Below are 22,073 nucleotides of genomic sequence, written 5' to 3'. Positions count from 1 at the left end.
GGCAGACATGGATGTGTCCATTTAAATACAGTGATCCCTCAACTTACAATGGCTTCAATATACAATGGTCTTTTCTGGAGGATTGTAACTTGAAACCAGACTCAACATACAATGTACGGACAGTCCAGATCTGTGGAACTTGTCAATGGCTGAAAGAACTGACCAATCAGAATGGGCAATTTACTGGTAAAACACCTGTATTACTGAAGTGTATGCACTGACTGATGTCTGGTAGCGCCCCCTACAGTACAGGGGAGGTACTACATGTTCTGTACACTTTACCTGTACCAGGGATAGCTGCTCCTTTGGACACCAGGTGAGGGCGATGTTATTTTTTAGGACATTGTGTGTACTGTACAGGATCCTGAAGAAGCTCCTGTCCTCTACATAGACCAGTGTTTCCCAAGCAGGGTGCCCCCAGCTGTTGCAAAACTAGAACTCCCAGCATGTCCGGACAGCCTTTGGCTGTCCGGGCATGCTGGGAGTTGTAGTTTTGCAACAGCTGGAGACACCCTGGTTGGGAAACACTGGAATAGACAGTGATTTACAGCTCCCAGCAGATCTTTATTACTTTTATATGTAAGGATTTGCTTTATCTGTATTAGTTATCTACTTATTTTTCTTTAATTCTCACTTTTTCCTATTTCTGGATGACATTTTGGGGGCTTCAGAACCGATTACCAGGTTTCCATAGAGTTCTGGTCTCAACATACAATGGTTTCAACATACAATGGTCGTCCTGGAACCAATTAATATTGTAACTAGAGGGACCACTGTATTGATTTAATAATGAAATGCTGTAAATCCTTGGTGTCTAGGGGTCCTATCGGCACCGCAATGTAATCACAGGGTGCTGATGGATTGCTGAGGAAACCTGGGGTCTTACCCTAGCATCTTTTGTCGATTGGCTATTGTTAAAGAGAACCTGTCACCAAACTAAACTTTTAATATATTGTTCTTTATGTAATTATAAGACACTTTGCTATTTACTTGCTGTTAAAATTCTCAACCTTTATATGTTTTTAATGTGATTGAAAAAAACGGCCACTAAGTCCAAACTCAGGAAGTGCGTGTGGGGCATGGCGAGGCACAGCTCTCACAGGCTTCAGCGATGTCGCCCCTGCTGGAGAACACCCACTTTCTCCTGCTGGGAGCTCAGACAATGGGAGCAAGGGGAACAGTATGATACACAGCTTTTTAATGCTCGCAATTTTTTTTTAGGGCAGGAGGGGTGTTAGGAGTAGTTAGTGAATATAATCTGAGTTAGTTTAGAAAATATGGTTTGATGACTCTTCAAAGGAGTAGTCCTATATAGGAAAGTGTATATCCTATCCAAAGGATAGGGGGTTAGTGTTCGTGTAACTCCGCCTTTCCCATAGAGATACATGGAGGGGGCATATCACCACCAAACCCCCCGAGCACCCCTGTAAATAGCTCCCAAATAATGCCACACAGCACCCATGTATATAGTGTTATACAGTACAGAAATGATGCCACACAACACCCATGTATATAGTGTTATACAGTACAGAAATGATGCCACACAGCACCCATGTATATAGTGTTATACAGTACAGAAATGATGCCACACAGCACCCATGTATATAGTGTTATACAGTACAGAAATGATGCCACACAGCACCCATGTATATAGTGTTATACAGTACCCAAATGATGCCACACAGCACCCATGTATATAGTGTTATACAGTACCCAAATGATGCCACACAGCACCCATGTATATAGTGTTATACAGTACCGAAATGATGCCACACCCCATGTATATAGTGTTACAGTACCCAAATGATGCCACACAGCACCCATGTATATAGTGTTATACAGTACCCAAATGATGCCACACAGCACCCATGTATATAGTGTTATACAGTACCCAAATGATGCCACACAGCACCCATGTATATAGTGTTATACAGTACCGAAATGATGCCACACAGCCCCCATGTATATAGTGTTATACAGTACCCAAATGATGCCACACAGCACCCATGTATATAGTGTTATACAGTACCGAAATGATGCCACACAGCACCCATGCATAGAATGTTGTACAGCACTCAAATGATGCCACTAGGCACCCTTGCATAAAGTGTTAGACAGCACCCAAATGATGCCACACAGACAGCACCCATGTATATAGATCATACAGTACCCAAATGATGCCACACAGACAGCACCCATGTATATAGATCATACAGTACCCAAATGATGCCACACAGACAGCACCCATGTATATAGATCATACAGTACCCAAATGATGCCACACAGACAGCACCCATGTATATAGATCATACAGTACCCAAATGATGCCACACAGCACCCTTGTATAGAGTGTTAGATGGCACCCAAATGATGCCACACAACACCCATACGTATAGTGTTCTACAGCTCCCAAATGATACCACACACTGCCTATGTAAATAGTGTTATACAGCACCATAACGATGCCACACAGCACCATAACGATGCCACACAGCACAATTTTACTTATTCATTTAACATTTCTAGACACACTACTGTAGATATGAATATGACTATACAAACATAATCAGGATTTATACAGGTGGCGTACAGGAATAACATCCATATAACTGATACTCACCGGATCACATCTACAGATTTATGTCTTATTACCGCCATTGTCATAACATATGATATTTTACAATGAGATAATTGCAGAAAATCAACGCACCATTTAATGTGTTTCCGAAGGAAATAGTGCTTTAGAAGCATGATAGAGTAAAATATTTCCAGAAACATGCTGCTACAATGAACTTGTTGCTAAGGTAAAATGATACTTAACAGAGAAAATGGTAAGAAAAAATTGGAAATCACCAGGAGGCATTTCTAATGTTAGACAGTAAAGACTGCTGTGAAATCATTTGCCACTGAGCTGATTCATGCCACAGATACCTTAATATTAGGAATACCGTATTTTTCAGCATATAAGACGCACCTTATTTTATAGGATAAAAATCTAGAAAATAAAGATTCTGAACCAAATACAATGTAAAGTATAGGACGGTGATCTTCAACCAACCTGCGGACCTTCAGATGTTGCAAAACTACAACTCCCAGCATGCCCGGACAGCCGTTGGCTGTCCGGGCATGCTGGGAGTTGTAGTTTTGCAACATCTGGAGGTCCGCAGGTTGAAGACCACTGGCATAGGAGGTAGTACTCCCGTGTCCCCGGTAGTACTCCCAGCCCTCCATCGCTGTCGCCGTGTCCCCGTCGCTCCGGAACGTCTCTGCTGCCAGGTATGCTCGCTCTCCGTCGCCGCCATCATGTCGCTACGCACGCTGCTCCTATTGGATGACGGGACAGCGTGCGCAATGACGTGATGACGATGAAGGAGAGCGCCGGCCATGCAGGGGATCCCGGCATGGAGCAGACACCGAAGAGGCAGGTAAGGTCCCTCCCGGTGTCCTGTAAACTGTTCGGGACGCCGCGATTTCACCGCGGTGGTCCCAAACACGCAGTGGTCCGCTTTGATCGCTGCACCGCGATCGGTGATATCCTGTATTAGCCGCGGGGTCCCGGCTGTTGATAGCCGCAGAGACCGCCGCGATAGGACAGATATTTGCCGTATAAGACGCCGTCTTATATGGCGAAAAATATGGTACATGACAATGGATTCCAGCCATAACTGGATGCCTTAAAGGGGTATTCCAGGTTTTTTTCTTCAGTTTTTGAGCCTATGATGGCAAGTTACAATACTGTGTAATATGCACTTCCACATATATCTATGGTGGTCCATCATAGATATGCACCCTTAGCCAAGCATACATGTTTATTTGAACAGAGAGAGGGCTATAGTCAAGCAGAAACGTATCCAACGTTTTGCTGTGTCTTTTGATGCAGATTTTCTGTTACTGATTTCCCTACCCAGGAGCAGAAAATCTTTAGCAAAATCTGCACATGCTAATGTACCCTGAGGCAGGGTTCGACAAATCCCAGGCGCCAAGTCGCTATATTGACTAAGAATTTCCTTCTGGTGCCAAGGTTTTTGTCGGCCCTGTGGCCTGTGTGCGCTGGCAGATAAATGCCCCTTTTAACTTTCCAACAATTTGCCCGTCCTCTATTCTTCCCTTTTGAGTCTGGAATACAGCCAAACAGCACTACATCATGTGAGAGCCCAGATAACTGGCCCCTGCCTTTCTTTGGCCCTTCATTGAAGCGATGGGTGTTGTGCGCGGTGGAAGCCAGAAGGAAAGACAGAATGATGCGAGGGAGCTGCTGTTTTTATGGCCAAGTGAGCTGTGACGGCCTGGTACCAGATAATGGGCCTAAACTTGCTGAATTGCTCTATACTGCTGTATTTTAACTGTTATGGTTCGAATACCTGGTAGTCCAGTGTTCCGATCGCCCAATCCCCACTCCCATATTGTAATTGAGGGGTGCAGTATATACTAGTAGTCATTAAAGGGGTATTCCAAGAATTTTTTTATTTGACTATGCTGCAGTGGCTGTTAGTGTAGTTCACAAGTGTCTGTACCTGTGTGTGACGGTGATCTCACAATTCTTATGTGATTTTTCGCCCCAATATAAATTTTTAATAGCATACAAAATTACTCAGGTCTCGGGATTTCCCAGGTTGCAGTGTGTCGAAACCTGACATCATTAGTCAGATGTGCAAAGGCAGCCTGTCTGCTTCAATGGGTGGAGCGACTGCTGGGTGGGAGAGATTATTCTGCAACAGCTGTAGGCGCCCTGATTAGAAAACACTGGTCTTTTGAATGGATGCAGCTCATTTGTGCTGCAATGGGTGGTTTGGCTGAAGTGTGGGAGGGAGGAATCTAACTTCACACTTACAAGCATGGAACTATGGGATGTGTAGTTGAAGAGAACAAACTCCAACAGGAAATACCCAGTTATCAAAAGAATAGCCTGGTAGAGATGTACTACAATCACCTTATGGTGGATAACCACTTTAAAGGTGTACTCCGGTGGAAAACTTTTTTTTTTTTTTTTTATGAACTGGTGCCAGAAAGTTAAACAGATTTGTAAATTACTTCTATAAAAAAATCTTAATCCTTTCAGTACTTTTTAGCAGCTGTTTGCTACAGAGGAATATCTTTTTAATTTCTTTTTGTGTTGTCCACAGTGCTCTCTGCTGACACCTGATGCCCATATCAGGAACTGTCCAGAGCAGGAGAAAATCCCCATAGAAAACCTATGCTACTCTGGACAGTTCCTGACACGGACAGAGGTGTCAGCAGAGAGCTCTGTGGACAACACAAAAAAGAAATTCAAAAAGTAAAGAATTTCCTCTGTAGCATACAGCTGCTAAAAAGTACTAAAAGGATTAAGATTTTTTTTAATAAAGTAATTTAACTTTCTGGCACCAGTTCATTTAAAAAAAAAAAAAAAGTTTTCCACCGAGTACCCCTTTAATGCACACCTCAAGTCAGCAATTAATACCAATTGATCTCATATAATATAGATTACAAAAAAAAAGTTTAAAAAATATATAACTTCCCCTTTCCTAATTAAATTCAAAATCCCCCCCCCCCCTTTTCCAAATAAAAAAAAAAAAAATTAAATAAACATATTTGGTATTGCCACAGGCAGAATCATCCAAACTATTAAAGGGGTATTCCGGCTTTAGTCATTTTATCTTCTATCCAAAGGGTAGGGGATAAGATGTCTGATCGCAGGGGGGCCTGCCGCTGGGACCCCCCGCGATCTCTCTGCAGCACCCGTATTATGTGCGGAGCTGCGTTTCCAGGCTCAGAAACCGGAAGTTTTCGGGACTGGAGACGTGACGTAACGCCATGCTCCCCTCGTTGTCACGTCACGCCCCTTCCATTCATGTCTATGGGAGGGGGCCTAACGGCTGTAAAATGTCTAAAGCCAGAAAACCCCTTTAAATACACACATTGTTTTATTTAATTTTAATGAAGACTAATAAACATGGATAGACATTAAAGTGTATCCGTCAGATCCAACAAATGTTTTATTTTTTTAATATATCACTTTATTAATATATCACTTTTATGTGTCTGGCACCTTTATTTTTTATTACACTTTTAATTTAGCTCACTAGTCTGAATTCCTTAGTCAATAGTGACCACAGAATCTTAAGTGGTTAAGCAGAGTGGTAAAGCGTAGAAAAGACCCCTAAGTTTGCAGTCTGTGTATGCACAATAGCACAAAATTGCATGCATTTTTGCATTTGTATTATAGCCACAAGTTCCAGCCTGATCACAGGTCAGAAGACCTGATAGGGCAGAACAATATTCCATGCACATGTCACAGAGCATGACTAGAAAACTGTCCAATAAAAATGAATAGGGTCCTCTCCAGTCATTTGTTCTTACATCTTTGGGGCTTGCTGTAAAGCGTATCTGTAAATTCTGGTTAAAGAAGTTAGACAAGATAGCTGCCCCCAAAATAGTATTAAAAGGAAAAGAACATTGAAACAGATTAGAAAAGAAAAAGAGAAGTTTCAATATCTTGTTTTAACCAGTAAAAGAAATAAAGGTAACACATTCCTTTTAAAAGTGAAAGCCAGTGAGTCTCATTCACATTATATGTCAGAGGATCTATTAAATACCTGAGCGGGGAGCTCACAAAGGTGGGTGCGCAATGACAGATTGTGGGGATCCCCAGCTGCAGGATCCCCGCGATCAGACATCTTATCCCCTATCCCCTTTAACTAATGTTTAACTATCCTGCCCATTATGAAGAGTTATGCTTGTTCTACATTTACTTGCTATAACGCTCTGCCCTGGATCGTCTACTTTTTCTTCTTTATATGGTCCCCCCAGGACTAGCGTTTCCGTTCAGGTCTTGATGACTTTCGTCTCACAATCCTTTGCGGCTCGAGGCGGCAGCTGGTATCAAGGGGGCTTGGCTATTTCTTGTATTTCCTCACAAGCCAGCCTGATGACGTTTACGGTCCATCTGTACTTCCTGACATGCCGGCGTCCCATGATCTCGGCAATCTGCAGAATGCGGGAACGCAGGGAACGTTGGCACACGTTGGTACAGATGGGATTATGATGGAAATTACAGGCCTCTCTCATCTTTTTAAGTGGGACAACTTGCACAATTGGTGGTTGACTAAACACTTTTTTTCCCCACTATACTTAGATCTCTCACTCTGCAAAACTTGCATCTTACAGTCACATTTTCCACTATGTTGTATAGACACGACGTAAGGTGATAACTTTTTTTTTATTTCAGTTAGTCACATCTACAAGTTAGGGCAGAAGAGATCCTTTAAAGAATCAATGGCTACAATTATTATTAACCTGTATTGTATTGCAATTGTATATTAGCAAATACAGGTCATCTCCTAACTAATTTACAATATATTTCGTAGGTACAAAAAAAAGAGATAAAGGTCTATAAGAAACAAATGAATAGTTTGGTTTGTAAAGACTACAAATACATTCAATGAAAAGTTTCTAAGAATAAAGTTTAGAAGACAAAAATAGTTTGTAAAAGTTAAGGTCACTTTACCTGTTCATTGGAAGAATTGTCCCTTGAGGGTCCTTCGTGTGCTCCGTGTTAAGCTTCGCTCCCCTCGGTGACACAGCTCTGAATGAAATGTCTGTCACAGCTCTATGACAGCCCAGCTATGATGGGGAAACCCTGTGGTTTGCTGTATACGCACTAGGTCTTTGTAACATGCTGAGATTATAGTTGGGTGGGTGGAGGAAGTCTTTAAGTGCACAGAGACATGCCACTTTCTGCTCATGTTCTTGGCAAGTTGTGCAGGTCCATGCTGGGCTGGTTCCTGTCCAGGTCTCAGGAATGTTCTTCTTGGAAAACAAAAGGAACAGCTGCTAAAACTCTTAGCCGGGTGCCGGGAGGAAAGAGGCAGAGGTTCAAACAGCTGAAGAATTTCACAGTAATAGATCAATACTACCACAGAATAAAGGGACATGGCTAAGGAGCCACCCAGATCTGTCTGGGGAGCCAACAGAGAGTTCATTCCTATGTATATCTACAGAACTGGGTTGTAGAAAGGATATCGTTTCATTACCCCCCTTCACCGATCCATATAAAAGTAAAATAAGCAAGACACTATATTCCTGCAAGAAAGTGTGAAACATATTCCAATGAAACATATCCTACCTTTTAGTTATAAGGGTGATAGGACAATAGTTAAATGACCTCTTTAACCACAAGAGATCATTGCTTGATCTGACAAAAACTTTCTCCGTTTGTAAAACAGTCCAATATAGAACCTCGGCACTACAACCACTCCTAAACTTCCCTCGGAGAGTAGCTGTAGCTACTAAATTATGAGAGGCTCATTTATAATAGAAAAATATAATGCAACATCCAGAAAAGAAGAGGGCACTCACCACAAATTATTAAATAACAAGGATAACAGTGCAACGGACATAGTGCGGACAAACAAACAATTGGGGGGGGGGAATTTGGGTGCAGGTGCTGTTTCGCGTACCAACAGCGCTTCAACTGGCCCTGTGGGCCAGTTGAAGCACTGTTGGAACGCGAAACGGCACCGTTGCCCAAAGTTATCCCCCCACTGTTTGTTTGTCCGCACTATGTCCATTGCACTACCATTCTTTATTTGCTATATGAAAAAAACAATCACCTCCAAGGAAGGGTGAAGCTCAGGCGCTGAAGGACCAGGAAAGTCTCAGGACACAGGACAACAATAAGTTTATTCCCAGTATGCAACGCGTTTCGCGCATATGCGCTTCATCAGGCATATGGACAGGGGAACAGGAAGCACTTTTTATGCACTCCAGACAACATTATCCCCTCTCAATAGTTTCATTAAGACCGTTAGGAAATAAAGTGCCTAGCTTGAAGATCCAAAATGATTCCCGATTTACAAGTTTTTGATATCTATTAGGTGTATCTACGGGAACCATTTCTAAAATTTGGACTTTCAAGAAATGCGTGAAATGCGTTGCATACTGGGAATAAACTTATTGTTGTCCTGTGTCCTGAGACTTGCCTGGTCCTTCAGCGCCTGAGCTCCACCCTTCCTTGGAGGTGATTGTTTTTTTCTTGTGCCAAATTGTGGAGCGGCAGCAGTGGATTACCTTATACACCCTTATCCATGTTGTGCTGGCATATGCACAACTTGTTTTGGTAAGCGCTACTTTACATTGAGCGTTTTGTATGATCTGGCGTTATTACACTATGGAGCACTCCTTTTTTGTCTTTTTCTTATTTGCTATATAGCCTAGACACATAGGGTATCCTCTGATCTGTTTACAAGACTTCCATTTTTCATAGACTTTTAATAGGTCTGTGAGGTTTACATTTTATTTGTAGATAGAATAGGACAGCAATGGAAACCCAGCAGTAAAATATATATATTTTTTTACTGTAAACAGAATAAAAAAATGCCATATATTAAGGATACATTGGCCTAAATCCTTACAGCCATATTTTTGCTACTAGAATCCTATTGGGGTAGAGTCCTATAGTGCAGCTGCCGCTTCGGATGAAACCCAACCCATAAGTGGTGGTCAATGACCGTATGATTTGCCAGGAAACCTACAATATTACCTGTAAAATTGTGCATCCATTGGCTACCACATGCAGTATGGTATTGTGTACGTATTAAGCTTCCCTTAATTTTTTGGGGGGGACTTTATGATTGATGGCCAGTCCACAGGATAGGCCATAAATTGCTGATCGGCAGGTTGCCGACACCTAGCACCTCAGACCAGAAGCCCTGCATTATTTGTTATAGTAGGGATGCCAGATAACTGCAGTTCAGCTCCCATTGAAGCTACCAGAAGCCACCACTATACAATGACAAGCACAGGTCTTTCGGCCTCCTTCACTATGTAGTACAGGTTACTGGTCCTGTGGATCGGTCATCATTTATATAGTCCCACAGAACCCCTTCAGGAAAACGGGCATAGTATGTTACAGCAATATGATCAATTTGCCATATAAAATTTGTCTATATGGTGGTAAATGTATAATTACATTGTCCCTGATGTGCTGTATTGTACTGTGGTGTTTACAACTAAGGCTATGTTCACATCTGCACCAATATTTCATTTTTTTTTAATCATAGGAACAGAAAACTGAAAATAACAGCAGAGCTGGATCCCTTACATATCAGACACCAATGGCGCCTGACAGATGCCATATACTTTAATGGGGTCCATCAAGTTTCCATCATGGGATCTGACATTTTATTGGACAAAACTGCAACCCGTGCTTACTATTTTCACTGTGATATTTAATTATTTAATGGAATCTGCAATGGAAGCTTCTAACAGAACCTCCAGCCAAGGGGAGAACAGCCCCCAACAACTGTAAAATAGAGTCATAAGCAACATATATGACAATAATTATTGATAATATTTGCTGGTGATTGCTTGGAAAGGCCATACAAGTAAACTATGTAAAAGAAAAGTAATCCGAAACATTGTTGACATGGAATAAGAGTGATGGGTACCTTAGTGGATGGTATGTATTCTGGCACTGGTAGCTTTCCAGATGACTGCGCTGCCACTTGGGATTCAGTAAGACTGCTTACTTAGAAATGAGAAGAGATCGGTCTGAGCAATCCTGCCTTATAATAAGCCTCACTACATGACTATAAATAGAACAATTACCTATTTATAAGCCACCATCATGATCGGTAATGCTGTGCACAGGGAAAGTTATTGATGGCTGATTGATGAATGTGTTCTACAGATGCCGGGGAGATTTGTTGTTTGGCACAACTCATCCCAATATCACATAGTCTACGCATTTTCCTTAGAACTGACGGTAAAGGTATAGTACAGTGTTAAATAATAAAGACAGATCTGCTACATTTGTAAATAGCTGATTCCAGCTAGTTCCTGTAAATTATATATGTACAAGGAGTGGATTCTAGTAAGGGAAGTTATCTTTGTGGCCTCCATCAGAATGATATATTTTACTATTCATCTGTATAATCAGCATCCGCAACTGAAAATGACTATGGATATATTAATAGTTAACACAGATTTCCATATGCAGTATAATAACCTCATACTTTCACATCATCACAAAGCTGCTGGATGTCTCAGTGTCTAAGATTGTAGGAATTTACATTCACATTTACATATACTCGTGGAAAAGCAATTATTTTCTATAAAGAGGTGATATGAAATCCATTTCCGCTTACATTATGATTTCTTTCTTTACAGGAGCCATGAGGATTGATTTGTTCTGATCTATGGGAATCTGTTATGATCCTTTTTATTGTTTGGTTCATCATGTTTCTGGAGCAGCTGAAATGGCAGGCCAGCCCTATCAAAACAGGTTGAAATGCATCAGACAAGATTGGTTTAGTTTCTGGACGAATTGTGAATTCCGCAGCCGCATCAATTTGGCCGACATCTTGCATCTTTCAATCATTTGCAAAATTTTCCGCACAAAATTTGCACATTGGTATATACCAGTGTTGGCCAAACTTACCCCCAAGTTTCCTTCATTCTACTAAGTTTCAGCCAGAATCACTGCAGCCTTTTAAGAGCGCTGCAGTGGCTGCCTGTAAAGAAGACCAACGTCATGCCCCAGTGATGTGTCAACATGACCCTGCCAGAGAGGAGCAAGAAGAACACGCCGCTACCTCTCTTTCCATTGAACTGTGACTGTGGCTGACTGCCTCTGAGTTATGCTTCAGCCAGGTAACTATTGTACTAAGTACTTGGACCAATTTGGCCTGCTGAGGCCAGTGCATCTCTGCTCTACCACCCGAAGCAATGGTGGACACATAAGGGCACACTCTGCATTCCTAAACACCCCCCCCCCATAGATGTATTTACCTATTGGGGTGGGGACCACCTACCTGAGGGCATACTTGCCTATGCTACCTAGTAAAAGAACTAGCTACTTGGCTCCCTTGGCCATTCTTTTATACCTACGTATTGGGGGACCTACTAACCTACCTACTTTTACTGTGTGGGAGACCTAAAGGGGCATTACTACAGAATGGGGGGGGGGGGCTGGAAAAATGTGGAGTCAAAAGATATTTGTCCTGCAGATGCTGTTGAGATGAGTTTTTGACATAGTGGTCTGAGCCGGACAGAGAAGAAAAAGAAAGGACTACTGTGATAAGAGAAGATCTCACCTCGGAGTCCCTTGATGTAACTGTAATCACTGAGCGCATTGCGAGGAGATCGGCATCTGACTGTGATTAATATGATACCACCTACCTCTACCTACAGATGTATTTACCTATAGTGGTGGCTACTTACCTCAGAACATACTTGCCTATAGGGGGTTTTTACTTAAGAAAACTAACTACAATAATGTAGGATAAACCTACATAATGGGAAACTACTTGCCTACTGTGGGGAATATACCAACTTTTTGGGAGACCTCCTAACCTGTCCACTTTTCTTGTGTTGGATTAATAAAACTAATAATAACATTTATATTACTTATTTTTATGTAGTTGCACACTGTATATGAATAACTACTACTACCTACATGTATTTCTCAGAAGGAGATTTATCAAGCTCCGTAGATTTTTTTTGCGTAAGAAAGTCGCTATTTTTAGATTTTTGCTTATTTCAAATCACATTTCTGAAATCTGCTCACGTAGTAATTTTTTACTTTGCAGTGCTCATGTATTTTTCAAATGCGATAGTCGCTATTTATGAAGAAAAAAAGTTGTATCTCCATTTAAAAGTCGCATATGTATTCCAGGTCCAACCTGGCTTACAGAAAGTGCATACATCTGCAGAAAAGGACATTAACACCCACTTTAATAACTGTTCTTGTTCTGCATCATGAAACAAAGCTACTACATTAATGTTAATTATAGAAAAAAATGATTATTTAACTAATAACTATTAATTTTAAGGTTGAAAATACACACTGCACACCTTGTTAATGTTAGGACACATACATGCTGGCGTACCCACTAAACTTTAAAATTAATGTTGTGTTAAAATAGAATAAGGCACATCGCTTCTTGGCCTTATGGCTAAGATCAAGTGTAGTATCTGTTCTTATCAGTTTAATATTTGATACGTCCCCTATCTGGGGACCAAATATTAAATACATTTTTGAGAACGGGGGACGATTTCGAAGCTTGCTTCCGTCGCCCTATGCATTGACCCAATATGGCAGTATCTTCGGGTACAGTGCAGAAAAAATAAAAAAATTGAATAAGGCACAAAATAATTGTGTAAGAATTTTTACAGACTACGTAAATAACCCATATGTGGCACACAAATTTTTCCCTTAAAAAAAATAAATAAAAGAAACATCCATAGTAATAAATCTTCATGCACATTTTGGGGTGGGTAATGTACCGAGCCGTGTTTTTTTTTTTTTGTGGCTTCACTATTGTTTATGTTCCTGTTGGTGACGCAAGACTCCGCCCACAAATGTCACAAAATGCGGGCTCAAAATTAAACAAAAAAGCCTCCAGAGTATGGATATTCATGGTGCAGCATAGTATGTTTTTAATATTTTTTAATTTCTGAGGAGGGTAATCGGGATAGTTGGAGTGCAGCTATTTAGTGCCAGGCAGGGTGTCACTTGATGCGGTATGCCCCCCTCCCCATCACTATTAACATAAGGGAAAACTTTTCTGCTTTAAAAAAATGCTTTTCTAAGCGGGTTTCCACGGTTTTGCTTATGTGTGATTTATTTATTAAGGTCGTGTGACTATTTGATAAATAAGTCGCGTGTAAGAAATTGTCATATAAAAGCCATACGTTTGAAAAGAATGATAAATCTCTTTCTCAATGTTTATTTATGCAAATGTTTCTGTCTCTCAAACATCTGAAGTCTATCAAATATGGATCCTATGTTGAGTGAGTTTGGCCACCACTGGTATATACACATAATCAGAATAACCTCAGCGCACAAATACTAAATTCACTATATACCACAAACTGTTCACTCGGGTGACTACAATTCCCTTCCATTCCTTTTTACTTGGGGGATGGGGTTCACTGGAACATTTTGTGCAATCTGTCCTCTATGTGATCATTTACAGCTTTTCTACAGAATCCCAGGACGAAGATGTCTCTGACTTTACACATTTCTCGAAAACCGCCTCAAGCTCATTTGCTGACTTTGTTAGTGACATAATGGCTTAGTAGGAAATGACAGACCCAGTGTAGACATCTTCTGCAGGGGAAGTAGCTATTGTTCTTATTAGCAAACTTATGGCATTTATACATTCATTCACACTGCATAATAATAGGTTAAACTCTTTTTTCATAGCTACATTTTTTCTGATGTAAGCCTTAGGCTGGGTTCACGCAATCTAAAATTTCCCTCCAGTATTTAAGTTTACTTGCTGATTTTCCTGGAAAATGTGTTTGTGCTTTATTCTTACTGATTGCGGCTGCATTTTCTGGCATAAGGAAAATGTGTGAACCCAGCCTTAGGTTCCCACAGAGGAAAATTTGTGACATTACTGCACACTGCACCAAAATCTGCAAGTGGTGTACTTAAAGGGGTACTCCGCCCTAGGACATCTTATCCCCTATCCAAAGGATAGGGGATAAGATGTCAGATCGCCGGGGTCACGCCGCTAGGGACCCCTGAGATCTCGGCTGCAGCACCCACTGTCATTACTGCACAGAGCAAACACTCTCTGCGTAATGATGGGCGATACAGGGTCCGGAGCATTGTGACGTCACGGCTTCGCCCCCTTGTTACGTCACGGTCCGCCCCTCAATACAAGTCTATTGGAGGGGGCATGGTGGCTGTCACGCCCCCTCCCATAGACTTGCATTAAGGGGGTGGGCCATGACATCACAAGGGGCGGAGCCATGACGTCACAATGCTCCGTACCCTGTATCGCCGGTCATTACGCACAGAGCGTGTCTGATCTGTGCAGCAATGACAGAGGGTGCTGCAGCTGAGAACCCGGGGGTCCCTAGCGGCGTGACCCCTGTGATCTGACGTCTTATCCCCCATCCTTTGGATAGGGGAAAAGATGTCCTGGGGCTGAGTTCCCCTTTAACTGTGATTCAAACAATGTGTGCTAGCGCCATATTTATCACATGCCCTGCACCGTCTAATAAATATGGTGCACATATACATTACCACCATCATTAAATATTACAGGCACTAACAAGTAAACACTGAGGCTGTTCCTTTATAAGAAATGGAATATAACCCTTATAGCATGTCATGGCGACTTCAAAATAAACAATACTATGATGCCAAAACAGCAGCGGGCAGTATTCGGTGCACCATTGCACGTCTGTTGTGATAATGATAAGGTGGAGACACAGAAACGGCAGTGCAATCTATCACTTGACTTAAATCGGAAGTAAGTCACTTCCTTCCCACTTCCCAAAACGTCACCAGTTTAACTCTGAATACCATGGATACGACCAACAAGTGTTGTAACAGAATTAGTTACTAGTTAAATTGTGGCCTGTCCCACCACAGCTTAGCAACAGACCATTTTGCATGTTCTACAGTCCGGAAGTATAGTATTCATCATATACATGATCGTTCTTTATTTTACTTTATTTTATTTTATACCACAAGCAAATGAAGTTTCAGAAGTTATAAGAAGAATAAGTTTATGAAATATAAGATTCTGGGACTTCACAGAGTTCTGTGGCAATCTGCTTTGGTTCAGTACAACCACAGCGGACCCTAGTCATGCAACTGTAATTCAGATGTAAAAATGTGGCCCCGTTATTGTTGTCTAAAACCAAGATACTGGAATATTAAAAAAATCACTTAGGCTGGATATAGTAAAAAGGGGGATTTAAAGGGGTACTCCTCTGGTAAACATTTTCTTTTAAATCAACTGGGGCCAGAAAGTTAAACAGATTTGTAAATTACTTCTATTGAAAAATCCCAATCGTTCCAGTACTTATCAGCTGCTGTGTAATACACAGGAAGTTTTTTTCTTTTTGAATTTTCTCTCTGCCTGACCACAAGTGCTCTCTGCTGACACCTCTGTCAATTTTAAGAACTGTCCAGAGTAGAAGCAAATCCCCATAGCAAACCTCTCTTGTTGTAGACAGTTCCTGACATAGACAGAGGTGTCAGCAGAGAGCATTTGTGGTCCAGCAGAAAGGAAATTAAAAAAGAAAAGAACTTCTAGGAACCGGAAGATGCGTGGATAACGCAAAATGGTGCTGTTGTTCCTGACAGCCGCTCCTAGACTCCTTGCCCGGAGCAGCTCCCCCTCCCTACACTCGGGTGTTTTTTGATATTGGATTTTTATGGAACCTGCAAGTTCTCAATAAAGCAAACACGTCTAATCGGCTCGGTGACTGCGGACAACATTTCTTTCTTTGCATTATTTACAAATCTGTTTAACTTTCTGGCACCAGTTGATTTAAAAGAAAATGTTTTCCAGGGAAGTACCCTGTACAAAAGTACAAAAAGAATATTATGGGGGAAAAAGCCACAAACAAAAGTTTCTCAAAGAGCACCCTTGGGGAGATTTATCAAAACATGTGCAGTGGAAAAATTGACCAGTTGCCCATAGCAACTCATCAGATTGCTTCTCTAACCTGTTAAGGACGAAGGGCGTACCTGTACCCGCTCCCGCAGTTTGAAACGTGCTCATGAGCTGAGCATGCTTCATACCTGGTGGGTCCCGACTGCCACCAGTAGCCAAGACCCATGGTTAATGCCAGGCATCGCCGATCAGGCTGTGGCTTGGAATTAACCCTTTAGACACCACAATCAAAGTTGATCGTGGTGTCTAAATGCGGGAGTTAACGGTGTGGGTAGCTTGCCGGAGCTAAACGGGACATCCGCAATGAAATCACGGATCCCGATCAGCTTAGTGGACAGCCCTAAACTGCCTCCTCACCATCCCATCAGTCCTCTGAAGCTCCACCCAGCCATGGCAGGCTAGAGTAGCAGAGCACCAATAACACTGATCAATGCTGAGCCAAAGCTCAGCATTAATTTAGTGTATGCAATCACAAGATTGCATGTTATAGTCCCCTATGGGACTAATAAAAGTTTGAATCACCCCCTTTTCCCATTTTTTAACTAAAATAATGTAATAAAAAATAAACATAATTAAATTACAGTCGATGGTGTACCAAAAATACCAAAGTCCAAAATTGTGCATTTTTGATCAATTCATATACCATAAAAAAATGTATAAAAAGCAATAAAAAAGTCCCACAAGAACAAAAATAGTACTGATGAAAACTACAGATCACAGGGATAAATGCGGCCCTGACATATACCTCTGCTGCATAGCTATCTATATTGACTCAAATGTTAACAAATGCATACTGTGTGGTATATGGAATAGCACTGTTCTGAGCCAACAGAAACTCCCCCCCCCCCCCCCCAACAGAGGCCAAAATGACACCATGAGCATCTATATATTTATTATCTGTATGTGTCACAAGGTCTCCTAATACATACTGGAAAAGTATGTGACAGATGTGGTGTAAAAAGAGCCCAATCTGGATCTTTGCAAACAACTGTGCAGAAATGTACACATTTTTAGATGCACTGGAGGATATTTACTAATTACGCATTTATTATGCAACTTTCCGCTGGTACACATGCTATTTGGGCCATCTGTGCCAGAGGGCGTGTTTGTTGGGCAAATTGGGTGTGGTTTGTATGGCAAATATTTTGGCACCAGATTTATAATTTACAACTTTTGAAAATCGCACAAATCCCACACCACCCCTGTCCAACTTTACCTAACTGCGCAATGTTTACTATAAAGTAAACAACCCTGTTAACAAAGAGAATGTGCAACTTATGGTTTTAATTGCGACTTTATCTTTCATTGACTATTGCATATGTCTGCAACTTAACTTTTAATTTGCGACTTTAACATTCATTGAATGGTTCATATGTCTAACACTTTTTTTGTGGCTTTTTGCTTCTTTAATTTGTTTAATATCATCAACTGCTAAGAACAAAATAATGATAGGTGGATCCTTTTCCAAGTTGCTATAAAATAATCCATCAATATAGCAGCCAAGCACTGCACCTACACATACATAGTCTCCCAGATGTCAGTGGCAAAAATAATGTTCAGCAAGGAAGCCTGTGCCCGTGTGTCTACAGCTTCCCTGCCAATCTGGATTTGTCCATGATGTGTACACTACATTAAGCAGTGAGAGATATGTCACTTACTGTTACATTTTACCATTCTGATAATAAGTAGACCTGACACTTATAAAGAAAAATATAAAGCAAAGATTCAGAATATAAAGCAAAGATTCAAAGATTTATTTAAACTTTAATAATAGGTTAACCTTCCTCAAAAGAGCCCTTTGTAGGTTAAAGGGGTTATCCATCATAAGGTGATTTTAGTACGTACCTGGCAGGCAGTGAAGGATCTGCTCTTGTCTTAGGGCTAAATGGCTATGTTGTGAGATTATCATAACTTATTGTGGCTAGCTTTTTGTGAACTGGTATTTCCTGTTTGAGTTTTCTTTTTTTGACTTCAAATCCCATAATTCCATTTTCCTACCTCCCACACATCAGCCACTCCACCCATTGAAACAAAAGACCTGTGGTTTTCAATCAGGGTGCCTACAGCTGTTGCATTAGTTGCAGATTGATCTCTCTCCCACCAAGCGATCACTCCACCCATTGAAGCAGACAGGCTCCCTGTCATCAGCTGACTAGTGAGTCAGGTCTCGGCCGCATTGAAACCTGGGAAATATCTGAGTCATTTTGTATGTAGTTAAAAATATTGGAGTGAAAATCACAGAAGAATTGTGAGAAAACCGTCACACACAGGTACAGACACTATATTATGAACTACACTAACTTTACAGCCCCTGTAGCATGGTCAAATAAAAACATTTCCTGGAATACCCCTTTAAATGCCACTTTGCAGAAAAATGAATACATTATGACCAAGGTAGAAAGGCTCTGACCCTACTCTTTCTGCAGGCAATATGGTTTTGAACCTGTTTAAACATTCAAGTGGAACTATTACCCAGCTTGTGCTTCTAATGCCCAATAGTATCTAAAGTTATTAACAGTTAGGCTCAAGAGGCTATGTCCACACACTTTTTTGGAAACATTTTTTGTAGCAGTACAAAAATAGCGTTTTTTTTTTCTTCTTTTTTTAAGAATGTTATAGCAATGGGTTTAAAGATTCATAACAATGAGCATCCTACATTAAAGGGCTACTCCGGTGAAAACCTTTTTTCTTTTAAATCAACTTGTGGCAGAAAGTTAAACATATTTGTAGATTACTTCTATTAAAAAATCTTAATCCTTCCAGGACTTATTAGCTGCTGAATGCTACAGAGGAAATTCCTTTCTTTTTGGAACACTGATGACGTCACGAGCACAGTGCTCTCTGCTGACATCTCTGTCCATTTTAGTAACCGTGCATAGCAGATGTATGCTAAGGCCAGCATGGTGGCTTAGTGGTTAGCACTGCTGCCTTGCAGTGCTGGGGACTTGCGTTCAAATCCCACTAAGGACAACAATAAATAAAGCATTATTATAATAACGTCAGCAGAGAGACCTGTGCTCGTGATGTCATCAGAGAGCATTCCAAAAAGAAAAGAATTTCCTCTGTAGCTAATAAGTACAGGAAGGATTAAGATTTTTTAATAGAAGTAATTTACAAATATGTTTAACTTTCTGGCACCAGTTGATTTAAAAGAAAAAAAAGTTTTCACCGGAGTACCCCTTTAAGGTTTAATTTGAGAGCCATTTTTTAACAGCGCGCACACTATGCCCCATTTTCCATAGACTTTAATATGACATATATCTAGACCGAAAAATGTCCAAATTTTGAACCATAAAAACAGTAGATGTAATTTTATATGGATAAAAAAGGCTGCATTTACAATTTTTGAACACAGCCTTAGTCTGTATAATATTAATATATATTTTTAAAGGATTGTATTAGCAGACATGGAAGTGCTTTAAAATGGAAGGTAGCTTGAAGCCTCCAGCCCACTTGGGGAGCAGTGGTCACCCAAAAAATGCTATGTTACATGTGCCAGAGTGAGAACTGCTACTTGTCAGTGGCCCAACACTCTGGACAGTAGAGGGAATCCAGTAAACTTACTGATCAGCCATAACATTAGAGCAGACTTGACAGTATTACTGAGCTATCAAATCTGCCGGTCATACAGAGGTCGGGGAGGGGAGTACATATATACCTGTAGTCATGCTCATGCAACTTGCTTGACTGAGATAAACATTGCTGAAACGTCTGTCCGCCAGTGCAAAAGTGCTTGGGGGGGGGGGGGGGGGGGGGGGGTTCTTGGTTTTTGGGGGCATTTCACATTTAGGAAGCCCCTATGGTGCCAGAACAGCAAAAAAAAAAAAAAACACATGGAATACTATTTTGGAAACTACACCCCTCAAGGAACATAACAAGGGGTACAGTGAGCCTTAACACCCCACAGGGGTTGGATGACTTTTTGTTAAAGTTGGATGTGTAAATGATTTTTTTTTTTTTCACTAAAATGCAGTTTTTTACCCAAACTTTACATTTTTACAAGGAGTAATAGGAGAAAATGTCCCACTAAATTTGTAACCCCATCTCTTCTGAGTATGGAAATACCCCATGTGTGGATGTCAAGCAGGGCCTGCCTTAGGTTTTCAGGCGCCCTGTGCAAGCTAACCTTGTGGCGCCCCCCCATAAACGTACACAAAGAGGAAAAATATATTTGTGACAAATATTTTTATATCTAATTAGTCCCCTGCCCCTTAATCAGTCCCATGTACCCCTTCACCAGTCCCCTGCTCCCCTTAATCAGATGCAGTATAGTTCCCCCACATTAGGTGCAGTATAGTTCCCCCACATTAGGTGCAGTATAGCTCTCCACATTAGGTACAGTACAGTCCCCCCCCCCCCACATTAGGTGCAGTATAGTTCCCCCACATTAGGTGCAGTATAGTTCCCCCACATTAGGTGCAGTATAGTTCCCCACATTAGATGCAGTATAGTTCCCCCCACATCAGATGCAGTATAGTTCCCCCACATTAGATGCAGTATAGTTCTCCACATTAGGTTATCAGTATAGTTCCCCTACATCAGATGCAGTATAGTTCCCCCACATTAGGTGCAGTATAGTTCCCCCATATTAGGTGCAGTATAGTTCCCCCACATTAGGTGCAGTATAGTCCCCCCACATCAGATGCAGTATAGCTCTCCACATTAGGTGCAGTATAGTTTCCCCACATTAGGTGCAGCATAGTTCCCCACATTAGGTGCAGCATAGTTCCCCCACATTAGGTGCAGCATAGTTCCCCCACATTAGGTGCAGTATAGTTCCCCCACATCAGATACAGTATAGTTCCCCCACATGAGGTTCAGTATAGTTCCCCCACATTAGGTGCAGTATAGTTCCCCCACATCAGATGCAGTATAGATCCCCACATTAGGTGCAGTATAGCTCTCCACATTAGGCGCAGTATAGTTCCTCCACATTAGGTGCAGTATAGTTCCCCACATTAGGTGCAGTATAGTTCCCCACATTAGGTGCAGTATACAGTAGTTCCCCACATTAGGTGCAGTATACAGTAGTTCCCCACATTAGGTGCAGTATAGTTCCCCACATTAGGTGCAGTATAGTTCCCCCACATTAGGTGCAGTATACAGTAGTTCCCCACATTAGGTGCAGTATAGTTCCCCCACATTAGGTGCAGTATAGTTCCCCCACATTAGGTGAAGTATAGTTCCCCCACATTAGGTTGGCAGTATAGTTCCCCCACATTAGGTGCAGTATAGTTCCCCACATTAGGTTGTAGCAGGTTCCCCACATTAGGTAGAAGCAGGTTCCCCACATTAGGTAGAAGCAGGTTCCTCACATTAGGTAGAAGCAGGTTCCCCACATTAGGCAGTAGCAGGTTCCTCACATTAGGAAGTAGCAGGTTCCAAGTCCCCCCCCCCACCGACTCACACACACAGAAAGACACCCACACATGCACGCACACACACACACACACACACAGACAGACAGACAGACAGACACCCACACACACACACACACACGCACAGACAGACACCCACACACACACACACACACACACACAGACACCCACACACACACACGCACAGACAGACACCCACACACACACACAGGCACCCACACATGCACACACACATAGACACACTTAGCTGTCCTGCGCTGCACTTCTCTCCGGCGTCGGCCTGACGAGTGAC

General features: G+C 41.6%; 1 protein-coding gene and 1 non-coding gene across 6 annotated transcripts in view; one reads left to right on the top strand and one right to left on the bottom strand.

Annotated features, from left to right (window-relative positions):
- DENND4A (DENN domain containing 4A) overlaps positions 1 to 7,628 on the bottom strand; it is a 146,624-nt gene extending 138,996 nt beyond the window's left edge. For 3 of the 5 annotated variants that reach the window (XM_056571701.1, XM_056571702.1, XM_056571703.1), the window contains exon 1: positions 7,487 to 7,627. In XM_056571701.1, the coding sequence (XP_056427676.1) occupies positions 7,487 to 7,494 (8 nt within the window). In that variant the 5' untranslated portion in view covers positions 7,495 to 7,627. Of the gene's footprint in view, positions 1 to 7,486 lie in introns of all 5 variants that reach the window. The other 2 variants (XM_056571704.1, XM_056571705.1) reach the window with 2 other exon arrangements.
- Positions 7,629 to 12,915: 5,287 nt separating this feature from the next.
- LOC130267848 (U2 spliceosomal RNA) lies at positions 12,916 to 13,106 on the top strand. The gene has a single exon (XR_008843308.1). It is a non-coding gene; the product is annotated as a U2 spliceosomal RNA (small nuclear RNA).
- The last annotated feature ends 8,967 nt before the right edge of the window (positions 13,107 to 22,073 follow it).

This window comes from Hyla sarda, chromosome 4, assembly GCF_029499605.1.
Source record: "Hyla sarda isolate aHylSar1 chromosome 4, aHylSar1.hap1, whole genome shotgun sequence".
Taxonomy (NCBI): domain Eukaryota; kingdom Metazoa; phylum Chordata; class Amphibia; order Anura; family Hylidae; genus Hyla; species Hyla sarda.
The sequence above is the reverse complement of the archived record's forward strand: the minus strand, read 5'-3'. Positions and strand labels throughout refer to the sequence as shown.